This window comes from Camponotus vicinus, unplaced genomic scaffold, assembly GCF_025532165.1.
Source record: "Camponotus vicinus isolate PSW18456_S1 unplaced genomic scaffold, iyCamVici1.0 SCAF_12, whole genome shotgun sequence".
NCBI lineage: Eukaryota > Metazoa > Arthropoda > Insecta > Hymenoptera > Formicidae > Camponotus > Camponotus vicinus.
Window position 1 is genome coordinate 683861 of NW_028141948.1, and position 20460 is coordinate 704320.

Sequence of the window (20460 nt, forward strand, 5' to 3'; positions counted from 1 at the left end):
ATTGAGAAGCGCCTCGCGCGGTCGGATCCCTCTATCCTGAAATTATCGAACTCGAACTCCTCTATTCTGAAACAGCGTCCTTCCGTCTCGCTCCGTTCCAATGGCGCATGCGCAATCAAGTAGTTGTTGCGCAGTCTCCGTCTTCTAATTGGCTCTCGCGCTTCACGCACGGTCACGTGATCACGTGGCAAGTGCGCGAGCGGAGAGGGGTTTCAGTTTACGGATAAACAGCTGATTCGGAACAGCGGAGGATGTAGAATAGAGAAGTCTTTTTTTTTTTTTGCGGAAATTGATTACGCGTACACCTTGCATAAAGTGTATTGTACCTGTACATTTTCTCGTGAGAAATATTCCAACTAGAATAAAAAAAACTGCATGTGGCAAAAATCAAAATGTAATAAAATTCATAGACGGAAAGAGGATAGAATAAAAATATTGTAACAGTAGGGAAAAATATTTTCATGGTGTAAATATGTATACGAGATATTTTCCGTTATACAACGCTTAATAGACATTTATAGATATTTAATAGATATTAATAGATTTACATTTTGGAAAAGGCTAGAATTATTTTCCTTATTTTCTTTAAATTAATATCTGCAATTTTTGCTCAATTAATAATACACGAATATCGATATTTTCAAGAACGCATATTCATAAATCTCGCTCTATAAATTTTATTTATAATTTTATAGTGTTATGTAATTAAAAATATTTGAAGAAATAAAATATATATACATGTATAAAATAAGCATCTCTAAAAACGTAAATAAAAGTCTGAATTTTATCTGCACAAATTACAAACTATTTGAAATGAATTCAGTAAGAAAACTAAAAAATGGAAATTGTTCTCTTCCTCGTATCATAGAATCAATTTTCTTCTTCCGTATTAAAATTTCACTTTAAGAATTTTGAATGTTTACACTTGTAATATTTATAGCGAATACATTTAATTAAAGTAATATACATATATATTAATATAACAGAAAATTTATATAAAATCTTTAATAAAAATCAAGATTAAATGTATTAAATTAGCTTATTTCATCTATTATTTTGTTTCTTTATTTTCTTTTTTTATATATAATATTTATGTAAGCTTATATATATACATATAGACACTACTCCAATAATCAGAGCTCATTACAACTTTTTTTCACGAAACACAATTTCAGAATTGGAGTTTAATCACATTCAGTTGAAGTATCTCCCGTAGGATTGCGTTAAATAGTTCTAATTTTTATTCAGTTTTAGACATTTACCCAGTGGTGCATGTTTCTCTATATAATTGTGCTTCGAAGAGAGTTACTGCTCACCCATAAAATGATTGATCGCCGAATGTTGCATAAAAAAAACAATTGGCGCAATCGCATATACTTGTAACTATGTAAATTCATTTTAAAATTGTTTCTCCGCATTCTTTTGCAGTTTCAGGAAAACAACAATTATTTCTCGCTTTCTTTTCCATTTGTCTCGCGCAAAGAATTTTACAATAGTCTGTAAATCATACAAAGTATAATCGTTTTCGCATTTTGCGCCAATTGTTTGATAATTTAAGTTTAATGATCGATCTCGATAGACTTTCAAACAATTTCCTGAAACAGTTTTCACGTTTGGTCCAAGTTTTTTTCTAGAGTTTAGGAAACGTAATGTGATTTTAAGTGGATGCAATTTCCAGTGCAACATTGAATCAGTTATGCTAACGTTCGCCATATACATACATTTTTTATGCAGATCGCGATACAGTAAATATATATAAGAATTGTAGTTTTTTTTTTCAGACATGCGATCCCGCGAAAGAAGCGCTTTACGTATTCGAGAGCATGGACGTATCTCCCATCATTGTACATCGTTGATATATTTCCTAAGACAATTATCAGTAGATTTTGAAGTACTTTGAGTATTTACGTCAGTGTGTCGTAAGAAATATACATTCTTCGGAGAGTAATTGTAGAGACAGATGAATGATTATAATGTCGGATACAAAATATATTTATATATCTGTAGCAATAGAGTATTTTCTATCTCCTCTCTTTTCCTGTCTTCTCTTCTTGTTCTTTTCGCCTCTAATAATATATATAATATTATGAAAATCTCTTTATAATATAGATAATCTTTCTTTGACTCCTTGCAAGGCCAGCATAAAAATTACACTACTAGAGTGATGAAACTTAAGTCTCTCTCTAGAGATGTTAGACAACAATTTCTCTTAATTAAACGCAATTCTCGATGTCATATATGTATATTCAAAGCAAGGAAGTCCTCTAAATTCCTTACAAGAGTCGTAATATAATTTCTTTAGATATCTAACAGTAGAGAGAACGCATTTCCAAAAATACTCAAATCATACACTCTATAATAATAATGTCCACAACGATAATCACATTCTTTTGACACTGTGTGGAAATAAAGATCCTCATCCAGTTGCTCTCCCTATCGTAATAAAAAAAAGAAAACGAATATCTTAGAATTAGACATTATTTAGATTTCGAATCCTGCAAGTTGAAATTTTGCTCATCATTGAAAGCAGTTTAATTTTTTTTTGTAGAGGAATTAAGTGAACAGCCCAATCCGGTTGCAAAAAAAAGATAAAATTTTTTTTGGGCGAGTTCAAAATTTTTAATTTGAGAATTCAAAAGTTTCTAAATATGTATTTTTTAATTTTAAGAAATTGATTTTCTTATTTTATGAAAAGACCGATTAACTGGACAAGGATAAGATATAATGTGCGTGCTCGTTTGTAGACTCGATTGTGATACGTCGATTTTCCAATATTCTTTGGCTTATCTCTCACTTATCTCGAATATTATCTTCGTCAAGTATTTTGCGATCAGATAACATCAACAATCAATCAAAATAGATCGCGCATATTATTTTATAGATATAGATTAACGATGTTTTAATTTTGTACATTTTTAATTCAACGTACTTTGAAGAATTTACAGATTAATTTTTTCCTCTCTTTCCCAAAATACTATTCTTTGCGACTGAAAAACATTTACAAATATTTTTGAGAATTTTTGTATAATAATATATATAGCAAAATACATAAAATCACTAATATTCTCTCAATGACAAAGCCATTTTACAAAAGAGAAGAGTTAGTTATATATTTTTATCACTGGATTTAAATCAAAACTTTATTAAAGTAAATTTTATACAGACTTAAGAAATGTAATTTTTTCATTTGACTTGAGGTTTATTTCGCAAAAAAAAATTCTTTTCTTAGTCATTTACAATTCGAAAATTATGATTTTGAAATTTTTGCTGAAAAAGAATTGTTTAAATTATTCAAAAATTCTATAATGGATTATTCGACGATTTTCAAACATCCATATAAAAATTTATTTTATCGATGCTACGAGTTCAATCGATAGATATTTCGGCTAATGAATATACAACACAAGGACGTAATATATCGATTTGGAAAGTATAATTTCTATTCAATTTCTTTCTCAACATCGCAACAATTTCACCTGGAATGCTGTGGTTTTAGTATAAATTCGTTTCTGAAGTACTGCGCGCTTTAGCATCTGCAATTATACAGATACATATTAATTTTGCCTTCTTCTCTATTATTGTAAAATTTATAAAACTATTAAAAAGAATATATTTCGCCTTTTTTCTACGACTTTTTTTTCTCGTTTTTTTTTTAAGGATAAAATTTTATGTTTTTACGCGCGTAACAAAACCTGACATTTTTTTACTATTAATTATCGATACTACAGCGGCAGTATATCAGAAGTCGTGTTTTTCAGTATTGAAGTGTCATTGGTACAATTTTTTGTAAGCAGTAAAATAGATGTATTCTCGAAAGAGAAATGTCGAGGCGTATAGGCAGTGATATATAAAGTGGTATCTCGTCAAAGTATCTAAGTAAAAACGACATTTCTATTCTTTTTTTTTCTTTAAGACGAAAGCACATTATATAAAATAAACTAGTGTTTAATTTTCAGCAACAATTATGGAAAGTGGGAAGATAAGGAGCTTGAGGAAAAAAATAAAAAGAAAATTGTGAATTTTTTACTACATTAAACTTTGGTATTATATGTGAGTGAACATCGTTGTTCCTCCTCTTTGTGCTTGTCTGTTTAGCGCCTTTGAGTGTTTGCCTATATCGACGATTATTTACAAAGATCATACAAAGTATAACATAATCAAAGTTAATAAAAGTACTAATAATAATAATGGTAAGAATCGTATTAATACTAGTCGTAAGAGATAACAGAAGACTCGATGTTTGTCAACCAAAAGCAAATACAAAATAACTTAACTTAAGCGGTGAATGAGAGCATACTTTTGCTTACGTGTACAAAGAAAAAAAAATATCTATACTTTGTAAAAATGTGTGATGCATATACTTAAATGATTTGGTGCTGTGCGCAATTGTTTAAAAATGGTTAGAAACCCCAGTTGTTGCTAAAACTAGCATGCGGGGATAGCGCTTTAAGGACGATTAAACCTCATTTATAGAGGTTATACTCTCTATAAAACTATTCTCTATATTTAATACTAAGAAATTAGTAAACGAATAAATGTGTCGGGTAAGTCTACCGTGACAAATACTGTTAACAAACTAGCGATATATATTTTTCTTTCTATAATCGCGATGATGAAAGATCTCCCGATTATGTAAGCTCGCATTATCTAAATTTGAAAGAAATTTTTCGCAATCGTTTTTGATAATCTGCGCACTCTATGGAAGAATAAGGAATTATATATCGTTAGTTTTCTAACACGTAATCGATATACAGATTAACTCTTCTCTCGATCCTCGTAATTTTCATCTTTTCTAAATATTCGAGAATATTGCATCTGCGCGCTTCTAAAACAGCTAATATTTTAGATATTTCTACTTTCTTTTCATGTCCATGTATATTGACTACGAGTGGTTAACTTAAGCCTACTAATAAATTAATAGATAAATATTACACATATGTGTCTTATACAAGTCAAACAATAGCTCCAACAATCTTGAGTTTATACTGCAAGTGTTCCGAGAACGGTTCGGTCACTACACACAACTTTTTGCAAGATTTTCACTAATCTTATTACTTCGAACATGACTTATAGAACTTGTACCGATTTTTACCTAGAGAAAGAAAGCTTAATTTAAGCAATTAATCTTTACGTTAAATTATTTAGTTGCTCTACATGCTCTTATAAAGCACTAACGGTAGACCTTTGGAAGTGATGAACAATTCCTGATGAATGGAAGGTACGTGGTGTTTAAGTATCGAGATTTGTCAAGCGTCGGAAAGACATCTTTCGTTTAATATTCTTTAGATTATTGGCATTTCATTAATCTCGATATCGGGCTGTGCGCGAAAGTAATGTAAAACAAGTAGCGTGCATGTGAAGCTGGGTGTTGCGACAGATTCCTAATAAAGACGAAATTTATTTCGCGCAAGATAATTTGTCGAATCTATGACATATGCAGTATTTTAAAGCAAGGATCTTTCCATCTCGCAATCGCATCTTAATACGCGTTCGCATTCACGAGCTTTCTACACAGTGGAGGTTTGCTGGTTATTGTTATCCAGCGGAATGCTGGTAGAACATTCTTTCAGCATTGCTCGCAGCCGTAGAATCTCTTTGGACGCCGCCGCTAAATCGGATTCTAGTTGCAGTTCCTTTTCTCGACGACGTTTCAGTTCGCGTTGGCATGTCTGTGATATAAATTATATAATCGAGATCTTTTTTCGCAAGTCTCTACAGTTTAAGTATAACTTCAATTTTATTTCTTTTACTTACCACATTCTGTCGCAATAAATCGAGCTTGTCACACTTAAGCCTAGTGACCTCCATCCTCAGGGTATCATTTTCCATGACTCCATCCTTGCTCGTACACCTGGCGGGATCGTGAGTCTCTGCGGAACTCATGGATTCGAGGCCTGTGTCGCTATCAGGATATACAGCCTGATCGAGCTCGAGTTCGCTGTTGAGCGAACTGTCGTCGCTCTCCGAGATCACTCGTTGCGTCACTTCTGTCGTCGCTGTTTTTTCTTGTGTGCGCAAGTTCTCGTGAGTTAGTCGTTGCACCGCTGTCGTCGACGTCGGGACCGGGCTCTTGTCGACGATAGTAGTGTCACTATCCAGGCAGACAACGCTGGCACTTTGTTGCGATTCCCTACGATCATATTCGTCTTGCTGCAATGTCGCTAGACTGCTGTCTTGATTGTCGGTATTGGACAAACTGCTGTCCTGACTGCCGAGACTACCGCGTTCTGAATCCCTCCTCAGTGTCAAATCCGGCGAGCCGAGAGGACTGGACGGTTCCACTGAGCGCTTGCTGCTGCCACTTACCTAAACACACAAAAATATAATTTTTAATCTGTTTTATCAGGTCTTTTTATTTATATATCTCGTATATATCTGTCATTACTCATTTATTCATTCATTTGATTCACCTTTATTGTGGTCGACTGCCGATTGCTCGGTGGACTGGGTTCCGTCTGACCTTTCTTTGCTAGTTGCTGCGGCACACTTTCTGTCGACGCGTTCCTCACGCGCGAAATCAACGCTTTCCGTACGGTGTCAATGAATCGCGAACCGCTGCTCCCTGAAGCGGATACATCACTTGTCGTTGGACTCACCGGACAGATAGTCAAACCCGAGTTTCCTAGAGTGACCGGACCGCCGAGAAAATCGCTCGTTTTAGTCTGCAATTCCTCCGTTAGGGATTCCAACAAGGCCGATCTAGTCCGTAGCTGAAAATTGCGCGAGTTAACTTTGGCGCAATATTCTTCGTCACATTTTCAGAAAATTATCGTAGCAGCTATTAGATGCCGTTACATGAGAACATGGACGCTATTCAGTTACGTAGAACGACGGAAGCAAAAAGATGGGAAGCTCAAGACGGGAAAGCTTACCTCCAACTTGGAAAACTTCTCAGCTTTGTAAGCAGCGTTCTCGGCGTTTACGAGTTTCGTAAGTAAGAATTCCTTGAACTCGACACCTCTGAGAAAGACCGCAGGTGTCGGCAGGGTTGGACCGAACCAGGGAACATCATCACGCGCTGTCACACTGACTTTGTACCTTTATATAGAATTCAACTATTATTTATTGCTTCTCGCATTAACTGAAACTAATAGTTTTTTGACGAAAGATAAGTAGTTCGATAATAAACTATTTGCCAAGACTTCAGCGACAGACTACAGGCAGCGTGTGGAAAGAGCAACTATGAATCTAAGAATATACCTCGTATTAGGAGTGCAGGGGTCGATGACTTGTACGACGATAAAGGCGTGCAAGAAGTGGCTGGCAATCATGTCCGGACTGAAGGGTGTCGATTCCTCCTGGAATATGATGGCGACGATGTCGTTACCGATGTGCCGTTTACGTTGCAATTGTTGTGAGTCGCCTGGACTATACGGTAACAACGAGGCCACATGAAACAGCACCTCCCGACCTCGGAATACTTCGTACACGGCCGAATCGCCGGTCTGGCCATGTCGAGTGTCCAATCCGCCGCGATAACTGCAATATCATCGAATTAGAAAAGTCAAAATAAAAAATATAAAGGCAAGAAGACAAATTTTATCTTTTTATGCGATCAAAGCAGCCATTAGGCAAATATTCGAGGATAAAAATTAGGGATCTTTTTATTCCGTATCCTTGCAATCCTATATAATATCTTTAAAAAGCATTTCTTGAAAAGAATAATTTTACCCCTTGTGATCCTTGAGATCGATTTTCTGGCCGAGCAAGTCAAGAAACTCTTGGAAGGCTGGTGTGATTTGCCGATTGCCAAAGAGTTGCTCTTCGGTGACTTGGCCAGCTCGCTGATGTAAAACACCAAACTTGAACCTGGAGACCAGGGCATGTTCGTCGTATCGAGCGATCAGGGTACCAGCGCCAGGACACATGACCGGCATCAGCGGGCTCACGTTCAGAGACTCGTTGATCGCCTGCGAACAATTGTTCTTCGATGAGAAGAATGATATGTAATCGACGTATAATTATGGAAAAGTGAGGCAAGGTCTTTCCTGTGTTTTATCGCGCTGGATGGCACGCCTCTTTCTCTTTCCTTTTCTTCTTCTCGCTTCCTCCTGCCACTATGCGATCGCATACATAACGAGAGATAAAGCATGCATACACGATGGATATTAAATAATTCAGCCTGTTTATGCGTTTTTTTTTGCTCACTGGTGGAATATAAAACTTAAGGTCAAATATAGCCTTTCCATTGGAACTAATGATTCTTTTAAACAGTTTTCCACTATGTAAAGTGTTTTATCTACATTTTTATATTTTTACAGATAATATGAAACAAGACCTTGCGTACAAACGGAAGGAAAAATTCTCTCTCTCTCTTTCTCTCTCTCTCAGTCATCCTTTTTTAATATATCCATATTTATTTTTAATAAAAATTCGCACTTTTAAATAAATGCAAAAAAGTAACAGTTATTCCTTCGAAATTTAATTTTTATTTGATTCTTTTTAGCTAATATTTAATTCTTTTATTTCAATTTAATAATTACTTTAATTGACATATTCATATATAAAAAATATAAATTCTCACTTTCGAAACAGTTAAATATTTTTTCGAAATTTAATTTTTCTTAGCTAATATTTAATCTTTTTATTTCAAATTTCAATTTAATAATTACGATAACTAATTGATTTATTGATTTATTCTTGATACATATTTTCGACAAAAATCATAGATTTCTAACAAAAATTTGAACTTTCGAATAATGATAAAAAATATTCTTTCGAAATTTAATTTTTACTTAATTTTTCTTAGCTAATATTTAATCTTTTTATTTTAAATTTCAATTTAATAGTTACTTTGATTAATTGATATATTCGCATAGGTATAAATTCGAAAATTCTTTTTTTCTACAATTCTATAAATTCTTTTTTTTCAATCTATAATTTTTTTTTCCTCTTTACGATGATTCACGTTTCAATAGTTTTTCTAGATAAGAAAAAAAAGTATGCAGGTGCGATTATACATTGCGTAGCTCCTCATCCAACTGTTAATTATTCAAACACACGATATCACTTACAAGCGAAACTTTCATCGTCGAGTTCGCTCTTCGCTGCGATGTATTCGATCGCACGTGCGATTGTTTGCTCTTAAAACAACTTTGAAAAACTGGGCCTATAGTAAACGTTTCACAGTGTTCGTGTATTAATATCACTCTCCGTAAACACACCGCGATCCATAAGTTTCTTATTATCTCTTCAAACATATAGGTAATCGAGAATATGCCTGTGCGTCTCGAGTGCGCTACCCGGTATAAGCAACGTCTCCGATACGTAAACAACGTATGATATATTGCACAATAGCTCCAAGTAAAAGAAGCATAGTTCTTTTGAAAAGTTTCTCTCTGATCATAGGTTTTAAAAATTGGAACAGTCTTTCGAAAAAAAATCTTTACATTACATTCGATTTTAATTTTGCAAGTTGTATCGTTTATCAAAAGTAAATAAATGAAATATCAAAAATCAATAAAAATATTCTCAAGATTTTAAATATTATTTTACATAATTATATTTGTTCGAAATTTAATTTTTATTTAATTTTTCTTAGCTAATATTTAATCTTTTCATTTTAAATTTCAATTTAATAGTTATTTTGACATATAAATTCAAAAATTCTTTTTTCCTACAAATATAAATGTTATTTTATATAATTAGCAATATAATGTAAATTTGTATATATTCGATTTTAATTTTGCGAGTTGTCTTTTATCAAAAATAAATAAATAAAATCGAAAGTAAATAAATAAAAATATTCTACAAATTTTAAACGTTATTTTATAATTAACAATATAATGTAAATTTATATGTATTATTGCACATTAATCTTTCTTAGAATTTTCAATGAGTTTATATGAATGCGTGCTTCCCGAGATATTCTAATCTGAATTTTATCGCGTGACGTTATACTCCGACTGTCAAGGATCATTGTCGTAAAAGAACGACTGTTATCCATGTCGCCATTACCTTGACCATTTTCGTCGGCGTAGGATTCGGGCTGAGATTCGAGGCGGGGACCAGGTCGTGCGTCGATCCCGCTCGCAATCGAAGCAACACCCGCCAATGTTCCTGTCCGGCGACCGTCTCGGCCTTCACCGAGACCAGGATCGGGCCGTTCTCACCGTCCCTTCCCACGAAGTTCACGTGTTCCTGCGGATAAGAAAAAGAAGCCAAGACGATAAGACGCGTATTTCACGCTCGTGTGAGGCAATTATGGTAGCAATTAGCCACGGTTTCCGGTACCTTCATTAAAAACCATACGTCATGTCTCTCAAGGATCATTGAAAAGTTGGAAATGTCATGGGAAACGTTGCAGATTAGTGTATTAAAAGCTCATTCTACTCTAGAAAAATCAATAACTTTGGGAATTTTTTTAAAGAATATTAGAAATCGATCTTTTTGGTATTTTACATATTTTTATTGATGTTTAAAAAGGCATATTTAGTTTTTTTTATTCAATACGAGCTTTGTGCGTAGTGTTCAAAAATGCATGGTTTGATGATGTGCCATGATTCTTATGTAATTTTCTGAAATGAAAAAATAATCTAATTTTATTCCGTAGGATATTTTAGGAATATCGAATTTAATTTTTTATTAGAAAAAATTGTGAAAAATAACAAATAGTACCATTTTAAAACTAGATATCTCAATTTTACTGAAATTTTTTCATTTCTTGAAGATTAGAAAAATATCAAATATTAATTTTTTAAATTCTAATTAGATTCAATATTCCAAAAATGGAATAAAACTAGACTGAGTTTTTTCAAACAATTACATGAAAAGCAATATGTTACCTCTTCACTTTTGCGAATACGCGCAGAAGTATTGAATAAAAAAAATTAATACCCAAAATTAAAAATAAATTGAGATACTGCTCAAACATTTATAAAAACATATAAAACGTCAAAAAAATCAATTTCTAATATTTTTTCTAAATTTCTAAAAATCATCAATTTTCTATACTTTCTCATTGCTAGATTAGATCGTTAAGGAAGCTTCGAAATAAAGATTAATAAAATAAAAATTGATCTTCTGTATACAACAGGTTTCCTTTTCAGCTCACAAATTTACGCTTTAAAAGTTAATTGAAAAATTGCAAAAATTAATTTAAAAATCTCAAAATTTTTAAAATTCTCCAATATATTTTCCATAATTCTGGCATAAAAAAAATCTAAAAATATATCCCTTTTAAATTTCGCAATCGCAATTTATCGTCAAATTCGACAAAGTAAAAATCACATTTATTGGATTTAAGCGAGAATACCCTGTGATTGATGAACGTTGCAATGTTGCAATGTGTGACAGGCATTAGAACAATTACGGTAGTTCGCGCGTTCCGGATTCAATTAGACATTACGAAATTGCCGCGAGTAAAATAAGCGTATGTAGGTGATTGCGGCCCTGAAACGCCACCGTGTTACGCAGTAATACGTCAGAACGCTTTTGCAAACTATAGTTGGCGCGATTTTGTCCCGCGATTTCGTTCATGTACACGGTGTCTCGCGCGTATCGAGACGTATCGGGGACAACGTATTATTACGTAAAGAGCGAGTTTATCAGAAAGTTCGGTCGATCGGCGGCTTTTCGTGGGAGTCTAACGTCGAATGTAGGTCAGTGATAAACGCGGATGGTATAACAAGTCCAAATTATCGATATCGACCTATCTGTATTCGTATTTGCAACAGCAAAGTTGCGAGTTGCTCAATGTACGATTCAACTTAACCCGAGCTTTTTATATCAAACGATTATTCTCGAAGCCGATACAATAAAACGGTCAGTGTGTTTTCGCAGAGACATCGGAATTCTTCCAAATAAAAATGTTGCCAAAAAGCAAACATCGGGCGCATGCACGACCTTGTTTCACGTGCAGATGTCGAGTCGGCTAAATTTACACACACGCAGGTTTCTTTATTTAATTTATCTGGAAAGTGCGCGCGATTCTGCACATTTTGCAGTGTTTCTCGACGCGTAAACAGAAAAAGAAGAGAGAGAGAACGAAAAAAAATCGTACGTCTTTCCCCGCGAGCTTTAGGCCCCTCTTACGTTTCTCTCTCTCTCGGATACGGAACGGTGGATAGCTGCAAAAATTACGATGCGAATGGCGAGTGTTTCCTCCGTTTTACGAAGCCGCGACGGGGAATAAAAAACGGTGCATCGTCGTCGAGCGTGCATAAGCACGCGATCAAAAATGCGAGCTCGGCTTAGAGAGATACACGAAAGGTCGGGTCGCGCATAGAGAATGATGCGCGATGAAATGCATACACACAACTCCCTTCCCCTCGCTGTTTCGCTAACCTTCGGATAGGATGATGTGGAGGGAGAGGGGTTATAGAAAGGGCAACGCGCCCAGAGTTCACAAGAGTTCACGCCATTATTGTACGTACACGTTTATTATTGTTACCATTATTATTATTACCACTTTACCGTTACATTAATTAAATATAATAACAATATTATCACATGTACACTTGAGGGGCGTCGTCAACTGCATGCGTGGATTTTGGTGAGATTAATTAATAATTCAATGGCGATTGAGTTACTTAAAGCTGTAAATTAATCGCGAATCAAACAAATAAAATCCACAAGTTTCAACTATAAATTAAAACCATATATGTGCGTGTTTGACGGAACAAAATGTCTACTTCCTGGAGAAACGTGGAAAACTTGAAATTCTCAGGGATTTCTTTTATATCTAGAAAAATTGGGGAATTCTTATAAGAATTTTATTGAGATTCAAGAAACTTTAAGACAATTTCTTTTCTGGTATAATTTTGCTCTTATATTATAAACAGTCGACTATCCACCGATAAATCAAGTAGTGAATACTGTGTTTATAAAATATATTATAAGTGTATATGTATCGTTTATAATTCAATGTCATAGCAAAATATTGAATATGCAGTATATATTATTTATTGTAATATTCAGTGATTAAAAATGAAAATGTCATGCAAGTGAAAAATGTTTATCTTGTGAAAACTTCAGTTTTTTTCATTTGGAAATCTAATTTATAATTTTTAATCTAAATCTTCATTTGAAATTCAAGTGACTTTGCGTTTTCCCTTCCCACGAAAAAAGCATTAAAAAATGCATACAATAGATAAACTTGCTTTAGAAAATTGCACCAAAAATTTTGAAAATATTCTCTTTCTAGAATTTTGAGCAAAAATATCTGGGAGGAAATTTTCAGGAAATTTTTATACATGTATAATTTTTCCAAGTCAATATATGAAGCAGGTAAAATGCGCCATTTTTTTCAGGATTTCTCTTGGATTTATAGAGATTTTTCGCGAGTGGGTTAATTCTTATCGAAATGTCTACACGCTTCTTCCCTTATCGAGCGTAATCCATGTCTCAAATGGCAAGTGTAATGCCTGTCTTGTGATATTACACGAACTCGCCGACGGCGCACCCTCCTCTATTGTAAGCAACGAGTTTTTACTCTGTATCCGCGCTGTTTCCTTTGTTCCCCGGCTCTCGATTGATATCGTTACCTGTTACTATCGGCTCCGAGGTGTGTAACCGTTTGCTGTTACGGTTCGAATTACTCGCGCACCGTTGTAATCTCCCACAAGTAATCGCCTTCTCCTCCCATATGTGTGACTTCTTCTTATGGCTTATTCTTCTGCTCTTTTACGTGTGTAACAAACCGCAATTACGATAGCACGAGATATCGGTATTGCGTACTAGCAAAGGCGTGTTTGAAAAGTCCGATAAGAAATGATAAAAGCAGATTCAAATTTGATTAAAATTTTATATAAATTTATCTCATTTCAATTAATTCATATATATATTTGATTAGATAAAGAAATATCTAATTCTTTCGTTTTTAACCCGTATTTTATTTATATATTTATCCTGACGTATATGCATATTCGTATATATTTTCAATTTAAATCTAATTCAATCAGCGAATTACAAGACATATTTATGCATATATTATATTTTTTTATAAACGAGCATTTGTATAAATTTTGTCAAAAAATATTCCCATAATGTATATAAATTATTGTTATAGAAAAAAATCACATCATATATCTCGTATAAAAATATTATATAAATTTTAAATCAAAAAATAAATCGCAATAATTAAGTGGTGTGTAATAAGAAAGATATGGAAAACGTGATGTATCATATAATATACTTATTATACATAATATTAGAATATAGAATATTTATGAACCAAAAATAATTATTTATCTTTGGCCTGAATAAGTGATACAATTAATTCTGATAAAAATATAGATAAAATATTAAAAACGATAAATAATATAGTAACGAAATGATAAAAAAACTCATCAAATATATCAGATAGAAAATATGATATTTACGAACTAAAATTTGCGCGATTATATAAACCTTTCCTTTATCTGATTTTATTGGACTTTTTATGCAGGAATATCTTCGCTCTGTTAGATATGATATAAAAAGAGATCAGCAATTCGTATTTTAACAGATTAAATATGTACTGACAATTACAGTTATCAAATATGTAATATGTACATACAACTGTTATGTTCTTCTTTTTGGATAAATTTCTTAAAAAATTAGCAGAAAATTTAATAAATTAGATATTCATTTTTCTCTACAAAATTGTTTCCACGGAAATTGCGAGACAAAAATTAAAAAATTAGATATATGTTCTTTGAATTTTTTTTTATTACGCGCTAATTGAATCATATCTTTGGATTGAGGAAATATTTCGAACATTGCAATGTAAAAATAAATGTACTAAATTCGTGGAATTTTCAGAAGCCAATTTCGATCTGATTTTCTCATATCGTAGTTCCGCATCGCGTTAGATATCGCAAGCGTTACTTCATACAGTTACGGATTTCAGCGTTCATGTTGTAAAGCAAAAAAAAAAAAAAACTATTACGAGCCGAGCAAAAGGTAACACCATCGGTAAAGGTAACAATAGGCGGAACGGGAACTCATCCGTCGAGCCTTATCTAGAAAAACCGCGCGCACGCAATGCCGGAAGCGGAAAATGGTGTGCTCTTTTTCTTACAAACTATGCGCGACTTAACGATTCACTAATTAGCAGACTTTCCGAGAAGGTGCGCAGCACTCGCACTATTTGTAATAATATATCGTAATAATATTGCACTCTAAACGAGACTCGTGCATAATAACGATAATAATAGTAATAATAATAATAATAACAATAAATAATGAATTTTTCGACATGTCGCAATTTTCCCGATATTTTTCACATGCTTTCAATGACACTTTCTCATTTTCCATATTTTTAATAACTCGGTGATGGCAGATTTTCATTGTCAACAGCCATTTTTAAATCTCGCAAATATCTCTTTTTTACTCGAGAGCATCCTCTTGCAGCTTATACACGTATTAAAATGCATCTGTCGCTATTTTCAATGAAACATTTCTCGATGACTCGATGATGCGACAACTGATGAAAAACGAAGGGAAAAAAGTGAGGGAGAAAAGTGGAGAAAATTGCGAATAGGGATCAAGAAAACGATCGAGGACGGATGAATATCGGAGGAGGAGAAGAGAAGGATTCCCTCCTTGGTTCTCCAGGCATCGGAGAAGCCCTAGTGGAGACTATGAGAACGTTCCCACTCCCACGTCCAAAGTGCTCTTTTCCTTTTCCTATGCGCCTCTTTTTTCCCTCCCTCGCCCTTCTCGCCCTCACCGCTGTCGCTCCGACTCATCCTTTTCTCCCTCTCGTTATCTCCGTCTTATCCCATGCATACATCCTTCTTTCCTCGTACACCTACGTGCGTCGGTTGAGCGATCGCAGTTCATCACGGTTCTCGAGTTCTCGAATACGGTTTCAGGGACGGCGAAACAGGGTTCACCAGGTACCCTGATCTCGCGTAGATCGGACAAATTAAGAAACATAAAAAAAATGTAGAGGTACAAGATCGATATCCTTCAGTTTTCATCAAACTTCGGAAACAAGATGGATCACGAATGCTGAGGAACGTCCACAAATTTACGCACGAGTTTCTTATTAATTATAATGGACATTCCAAAAAAATCGCAAGCTACCAGTCTATCTTCTGATCATCTACTTTCATGAAAAGAAGTCCACGGACTATTCAGAAATGAGAAATGAGAGAAAACGCTTACCCTGCCTACGAAGAAGCGACGATAGCACTTGGCCGTATCATCCTGGTCTATCCTGGGCTGCCAGGCGGGCTGCGCCGGCAGCAACGCCCTGCCGGCCGAGTCGAGGGTATGTCGATGATCGGTACCATCGACCCAGTATCCGGACGGCGTGACGACTAAGGGCGGTTGGGCGCCGGTCGTGGCCTGCTGCTGCAGGGCCGCTTCCATGAGCGCCCTGCCCAAGGGTGCGTCGCCCACCGGCGATGGTGACAGCGCTGGAGTGTGACTGCTCGGCGCACCACCGGGACTCGACGTCGTCCTGTCATCTCTCGGCGTCTGCGACAAAATTATGGAAGCTCAATTATTCATCCGCTCCTACCTTCTGCTTATGATTTATGTCTGTACAAGCAAGATTTCAATGGAATTGCATTATCGTCCAGTTGCTAAAAAATGGAAGTTGCTAAGGACCTCTGACATTCATCAACTCCCTTCGGTTTGATAATTATATGCTGCGCTTTATTAAGACTCATCAACCTGGTATCACTTAATAATTATTTTGTGTTACTCGTCATAGTTTGTACATTTGTTTGCTCGTGTAAATAGACTTGTAACGAGGGTTCTTGAAGTGTCAGAGTATTTCTTCTGCGATCTTTTTTGGCGAATTGCGTAAGGCTTACTACAGTAAAGGCGAAATATCTCCTTTGACATGTTAATTCTATACGTGCCTGTAGATCTCTGAATCTATTTTATTTTTATTTTTAGATTCAGCTGATTTTGAGGACAACTTCAATTTTTGTGTTCTTCAAATTATTATTATAAAAACAAATTAAATTAGAAGAAGAAATTAAATAATATTAGTCATCATAAAAAAATTAAATAATACTATCAACATTATTGATACAATCTGATAGAAAATAATCTCTACTGAACATCTCAATGTATTTTCGTTCGGTTAGAATGTCGATACTTGCATGTCGTGTCAACCTAGCGTTATCAACCGCTCGTTTAGTTATCAGTCGCCAAAGTTAAGGTGTCGAATCGTCCGTTCTTGCGACCGGCGACGTTGATTGCCTCGTGTCGTTCGTCTTTCCCGAGGCGAACGCGATCGATCGGCACAAACGGAAGAAGCGACAAGGAGTCTCGTCGCGTGTCGTAAACGTCGAGGAGAGATCGAGGCGAGTAGGTCGAACGGTAGACATGACAAGAAGTCCCATATACGAGTGCGCGTTTGTCGGGGAAACGGAAACGAAATACGTCCACGTGTCACCGAACACCGTGGGCACCCACACGGAGATCCTCGTGTGGACCAAGTCAAATATCGACTGTTACCCGATAGGTGCTCGGAATACTAGTCCCGCGATGAAACGATCGATGCGCAACAACTTCTAGTATTTCTCCTACCTATGCAAAGCATGCAGATAATTATTATTATTTTATTATTATTATTACTTTATTATTTTATTATTATTATTTTATTATTTTATTCACGATGAAATTTTAGTATCCCGTGCGCGATGTCAACAATAAATTTTCTGCATACATTTAATATTAAATATAATTAAATTATTTCTTATTAACAGATATGTAATTCGTAATCGATATAATAAAATAATTAAATACGTGCATAATAATAAATTGATTTTATCCAATTATTTTAGAAGAGAAATAGAGAGGGGAAAAGCTGATTAAGGGACTGAATGGAGCTTTCGAACGCGTTCTGCGCTATGCGATTAATTTTGCATAGTTAAACTACCATTTGTGCATTAATGTCGACCGAGAACATCAACAGATTTCTCCAGAGATGAACGCGTAAAAGCGGTCGCGCGTTAATGCGCATTTTCTCCCGAGCTTCATTAGGGAAGATTGCGACTTATTCATGTCGCGCGGCTGCAATCGGCCCGTTTCACACTCGGATATATCTGCTGAATTTGACCCCGATTCCCCCGCCTCTGCGAAATTTAAATGGCACTTGTCGCGCACCTCTACATCTCGTGTTATTTTCCTCCGACTCGAGTTTTGCATGCAAGTACACATTTTCGCACGGGAGACTGCAATTTATTTTAATTATTACTTAAGAGAGGAGGAAATACTGCGATAATCAAAGCTTGTACGACGTCGGGTTTTCGCAGACATATCCGGACTAAGAAAATTTAATCATAATTGAATCTTCGTGGGGGAGACTCGTGCACGATCGATCGCGGAATCGATATTACGATGACCTCTTTCTCCTTCTCCCTATCAGCGGAATAATTCTATCTTCGTGGAAAGGTGCAATCCCGCGATAGCTTCATCGATCAATGACGCGCATCGCGAGCGGGATTACATTACCACGTGTATTATACACGCGCTATCGCACACAAGTGCATACCGCTAAATGCATGTGCCGCTGTATGCACATCCGCTGCTACCGCGACATCGAAATATCGACGCGATTTAGTTATCGGATATTGCCTCAAAGCGACACGGCATAATTCGGTCACCTCGATCAAATCTCCAGTCCAATAGGAAACTATTAACACGTCGATCTCGCGAATTATAGCGCGACGATTTCCGAAACGTCAAGTCTACGATCAAATTTTGTAAAAAAAATTTCCCGAAAACTCTCGATCTTCCAAGTATTTTTATTTAAAATTATAATAGATAAAGGAAATATTTTAAAGACTTCTTAGTGCAATTTTCTAAAATAAATTTTCTCATTGTACGCTTTTCCCTCGTGTGAAAGAAAAATACTGCTTAAGTTTCAAATGCTAGATTTGCAAATGTACTGAATTTAAAATTTCGTAAAATGAATATTCTTCATTAGCATAACATTTTAATTTTTCATCACTGAAAATTATGATAAAGGATATGTGTTACATATTTAATATTTTGTCAAGACATTGTGAATATAGCAGAGACAGATATATATTTATAATACATTTTAAACATATATAATATTCATAATATGGCTCATCAAAGTGCCAACTGTTTACAATATAATAGGAAAATTATCAAAGAGGATTAAAAGTCCCAACCAATTCCACGATAATTCTCTGATATTTCCAGGTACAAAAGAGATCCCTGAGAATTTTCCAGGTTTCCCACATTTTTCCAGAGACCGTTTCTGTCTGTAATTTTAAGCTCGAATATTCATATCGATTCTAACAATTTCAGGACTTAAAGGTAATAAATCGTTATTATTTTTTTAAAGAAAGAGATTAATTTTTTGAGCTGTTGATTTTTCGCAGTCTTAGATGAAATACTCCTTTTTTTGTTGCTCTTTTTCATCTTATATGTACGTGCGAAATCGTTGCGGTCATCGCCGATTATTATCCGGACGCATCGAAGTTGTCTCGGTCGGACGTTCACTAGAGACTCGTCCCGATAAAACCATTCTATTTCGAGTTCGGTTCCGTTCGAACGGCACGCAGCAGAATGAACACGATTCTAACGAGGCACGAGGCGGAGAGAAAAAATGCCGGAGTGGCGTAAAACGCGGTTTAAAAGTAATGCGGATGTGGCCTCTCGGATTACGTTTCTTCGAGGTCTTCTTCCTCGTCCATTTTTCTGTGCTTTTCCTCTTTTCATCTCTCTCCCTCTCTCTCTTTTGAAAGAGCATTTTCAGTCATCGAGCGTCTCCGAAGAGAGAGAGACTCCCCTTTCGTCCGCTAATTTTAAGCGTCTCTAATTTCGAATGCGAGTAGAGGATTAAAAAAAAGGAATCCAGAGATGTAAGTGCTCGAAAAAGAAAAGACAAAGAGAGACAGAGCGCAGCCTCCTCCGCCAAATATAAACCCCAGTGCGACGGAGGAGTCCGGATAAAGGACCGGAGAAGGAAATACATATTGCAAAACATTTCTCAACTACTAAACTCACTCGTTATATTTACAGTATTTTCGAAGTTTGATCGTGATTTTATATGGACTCGAGTTAATCGGAATAAATAAATTTTTTACATTTATTTCAAATCAGCACAAGAATTCACATCAACACCTTCTAAAGCTAAATTTCGGTTAAATAGATAAAGATCGTTTTGACTAATTTTATTTATCAAAAATATTTAAAATTATTATTCAATTAAATAATTATTTTATATTCATCCTACACATTGTAACATTTTTTTTTCTTTTATAAAAATATGAGAATGTATTACTTTTTTTTTTCAACAAATCTTCAACATCAAAATTGCTCGAACAAGTTACTGAAGAGTCGTAATACCTTCTAAGACATTCGACGCTCCAATGTTGGATCTTGAAAGCATCGAAATAAGGAGAGCCAATCGCGACCCCGATAAAACACTCACATGCACACGTTGCAATATTCAGCACACATAACAGCTGCCGATATATTATTACCGGTACCACCTGCTGCGACGCCATGTGTGCTCGTATTATTTACACCCGCTGCCCG

At 35.2% G+C, this 20460-nt stretch overlaps 1 protein-coding gene across 4 annotated transcripts in view; it reads right to left on the bottom strand.

Annotated features, from left to right (window-relative positions):
- Positions 1-2616: 2616 nt before the first annotated feature.
- Positions 2617-20460, bottom strand: part of LOC145963389 (rap1 GTPase-activating protein 1) — a 95559-nt gene continuing 77715 nt past the window's right edge. For all 4 annotated transcript variants that reach the window (XM_083085284.1, XM_083085286.1, XM_083085285.1 and 1 more), the window contains 8 exons: positions 16093-16407; positions 9958-10140; positions 7672-7910; positions 7201-7479; positions 6873-7038; positions 6411-6710; positions 5755-6306; positions 2617-5669 (listed from right to left, as the gene is read on the bottom strand). In XM_083085284.1, coding sequence (XP_082941410.1) covers positions 5508-5669; positions 5755-6306; positions 6411-6710; positions 6873-7038; positions 7201-7479; positions 7672-7910; positions 9958-10140; positions 16093-16407 — 2196 coding nt within the window. In that variant the 3' untranslated portion in view covers positions 2617-5507. The remainder of the gene's footprint in view (positions 5670-5754; positions 6307-6410; positions 6711-6872; positions 7039-7200; positions 7480-7671; positions 7911-9957; positions 10141-16092; positions 16408-20460) is intronic.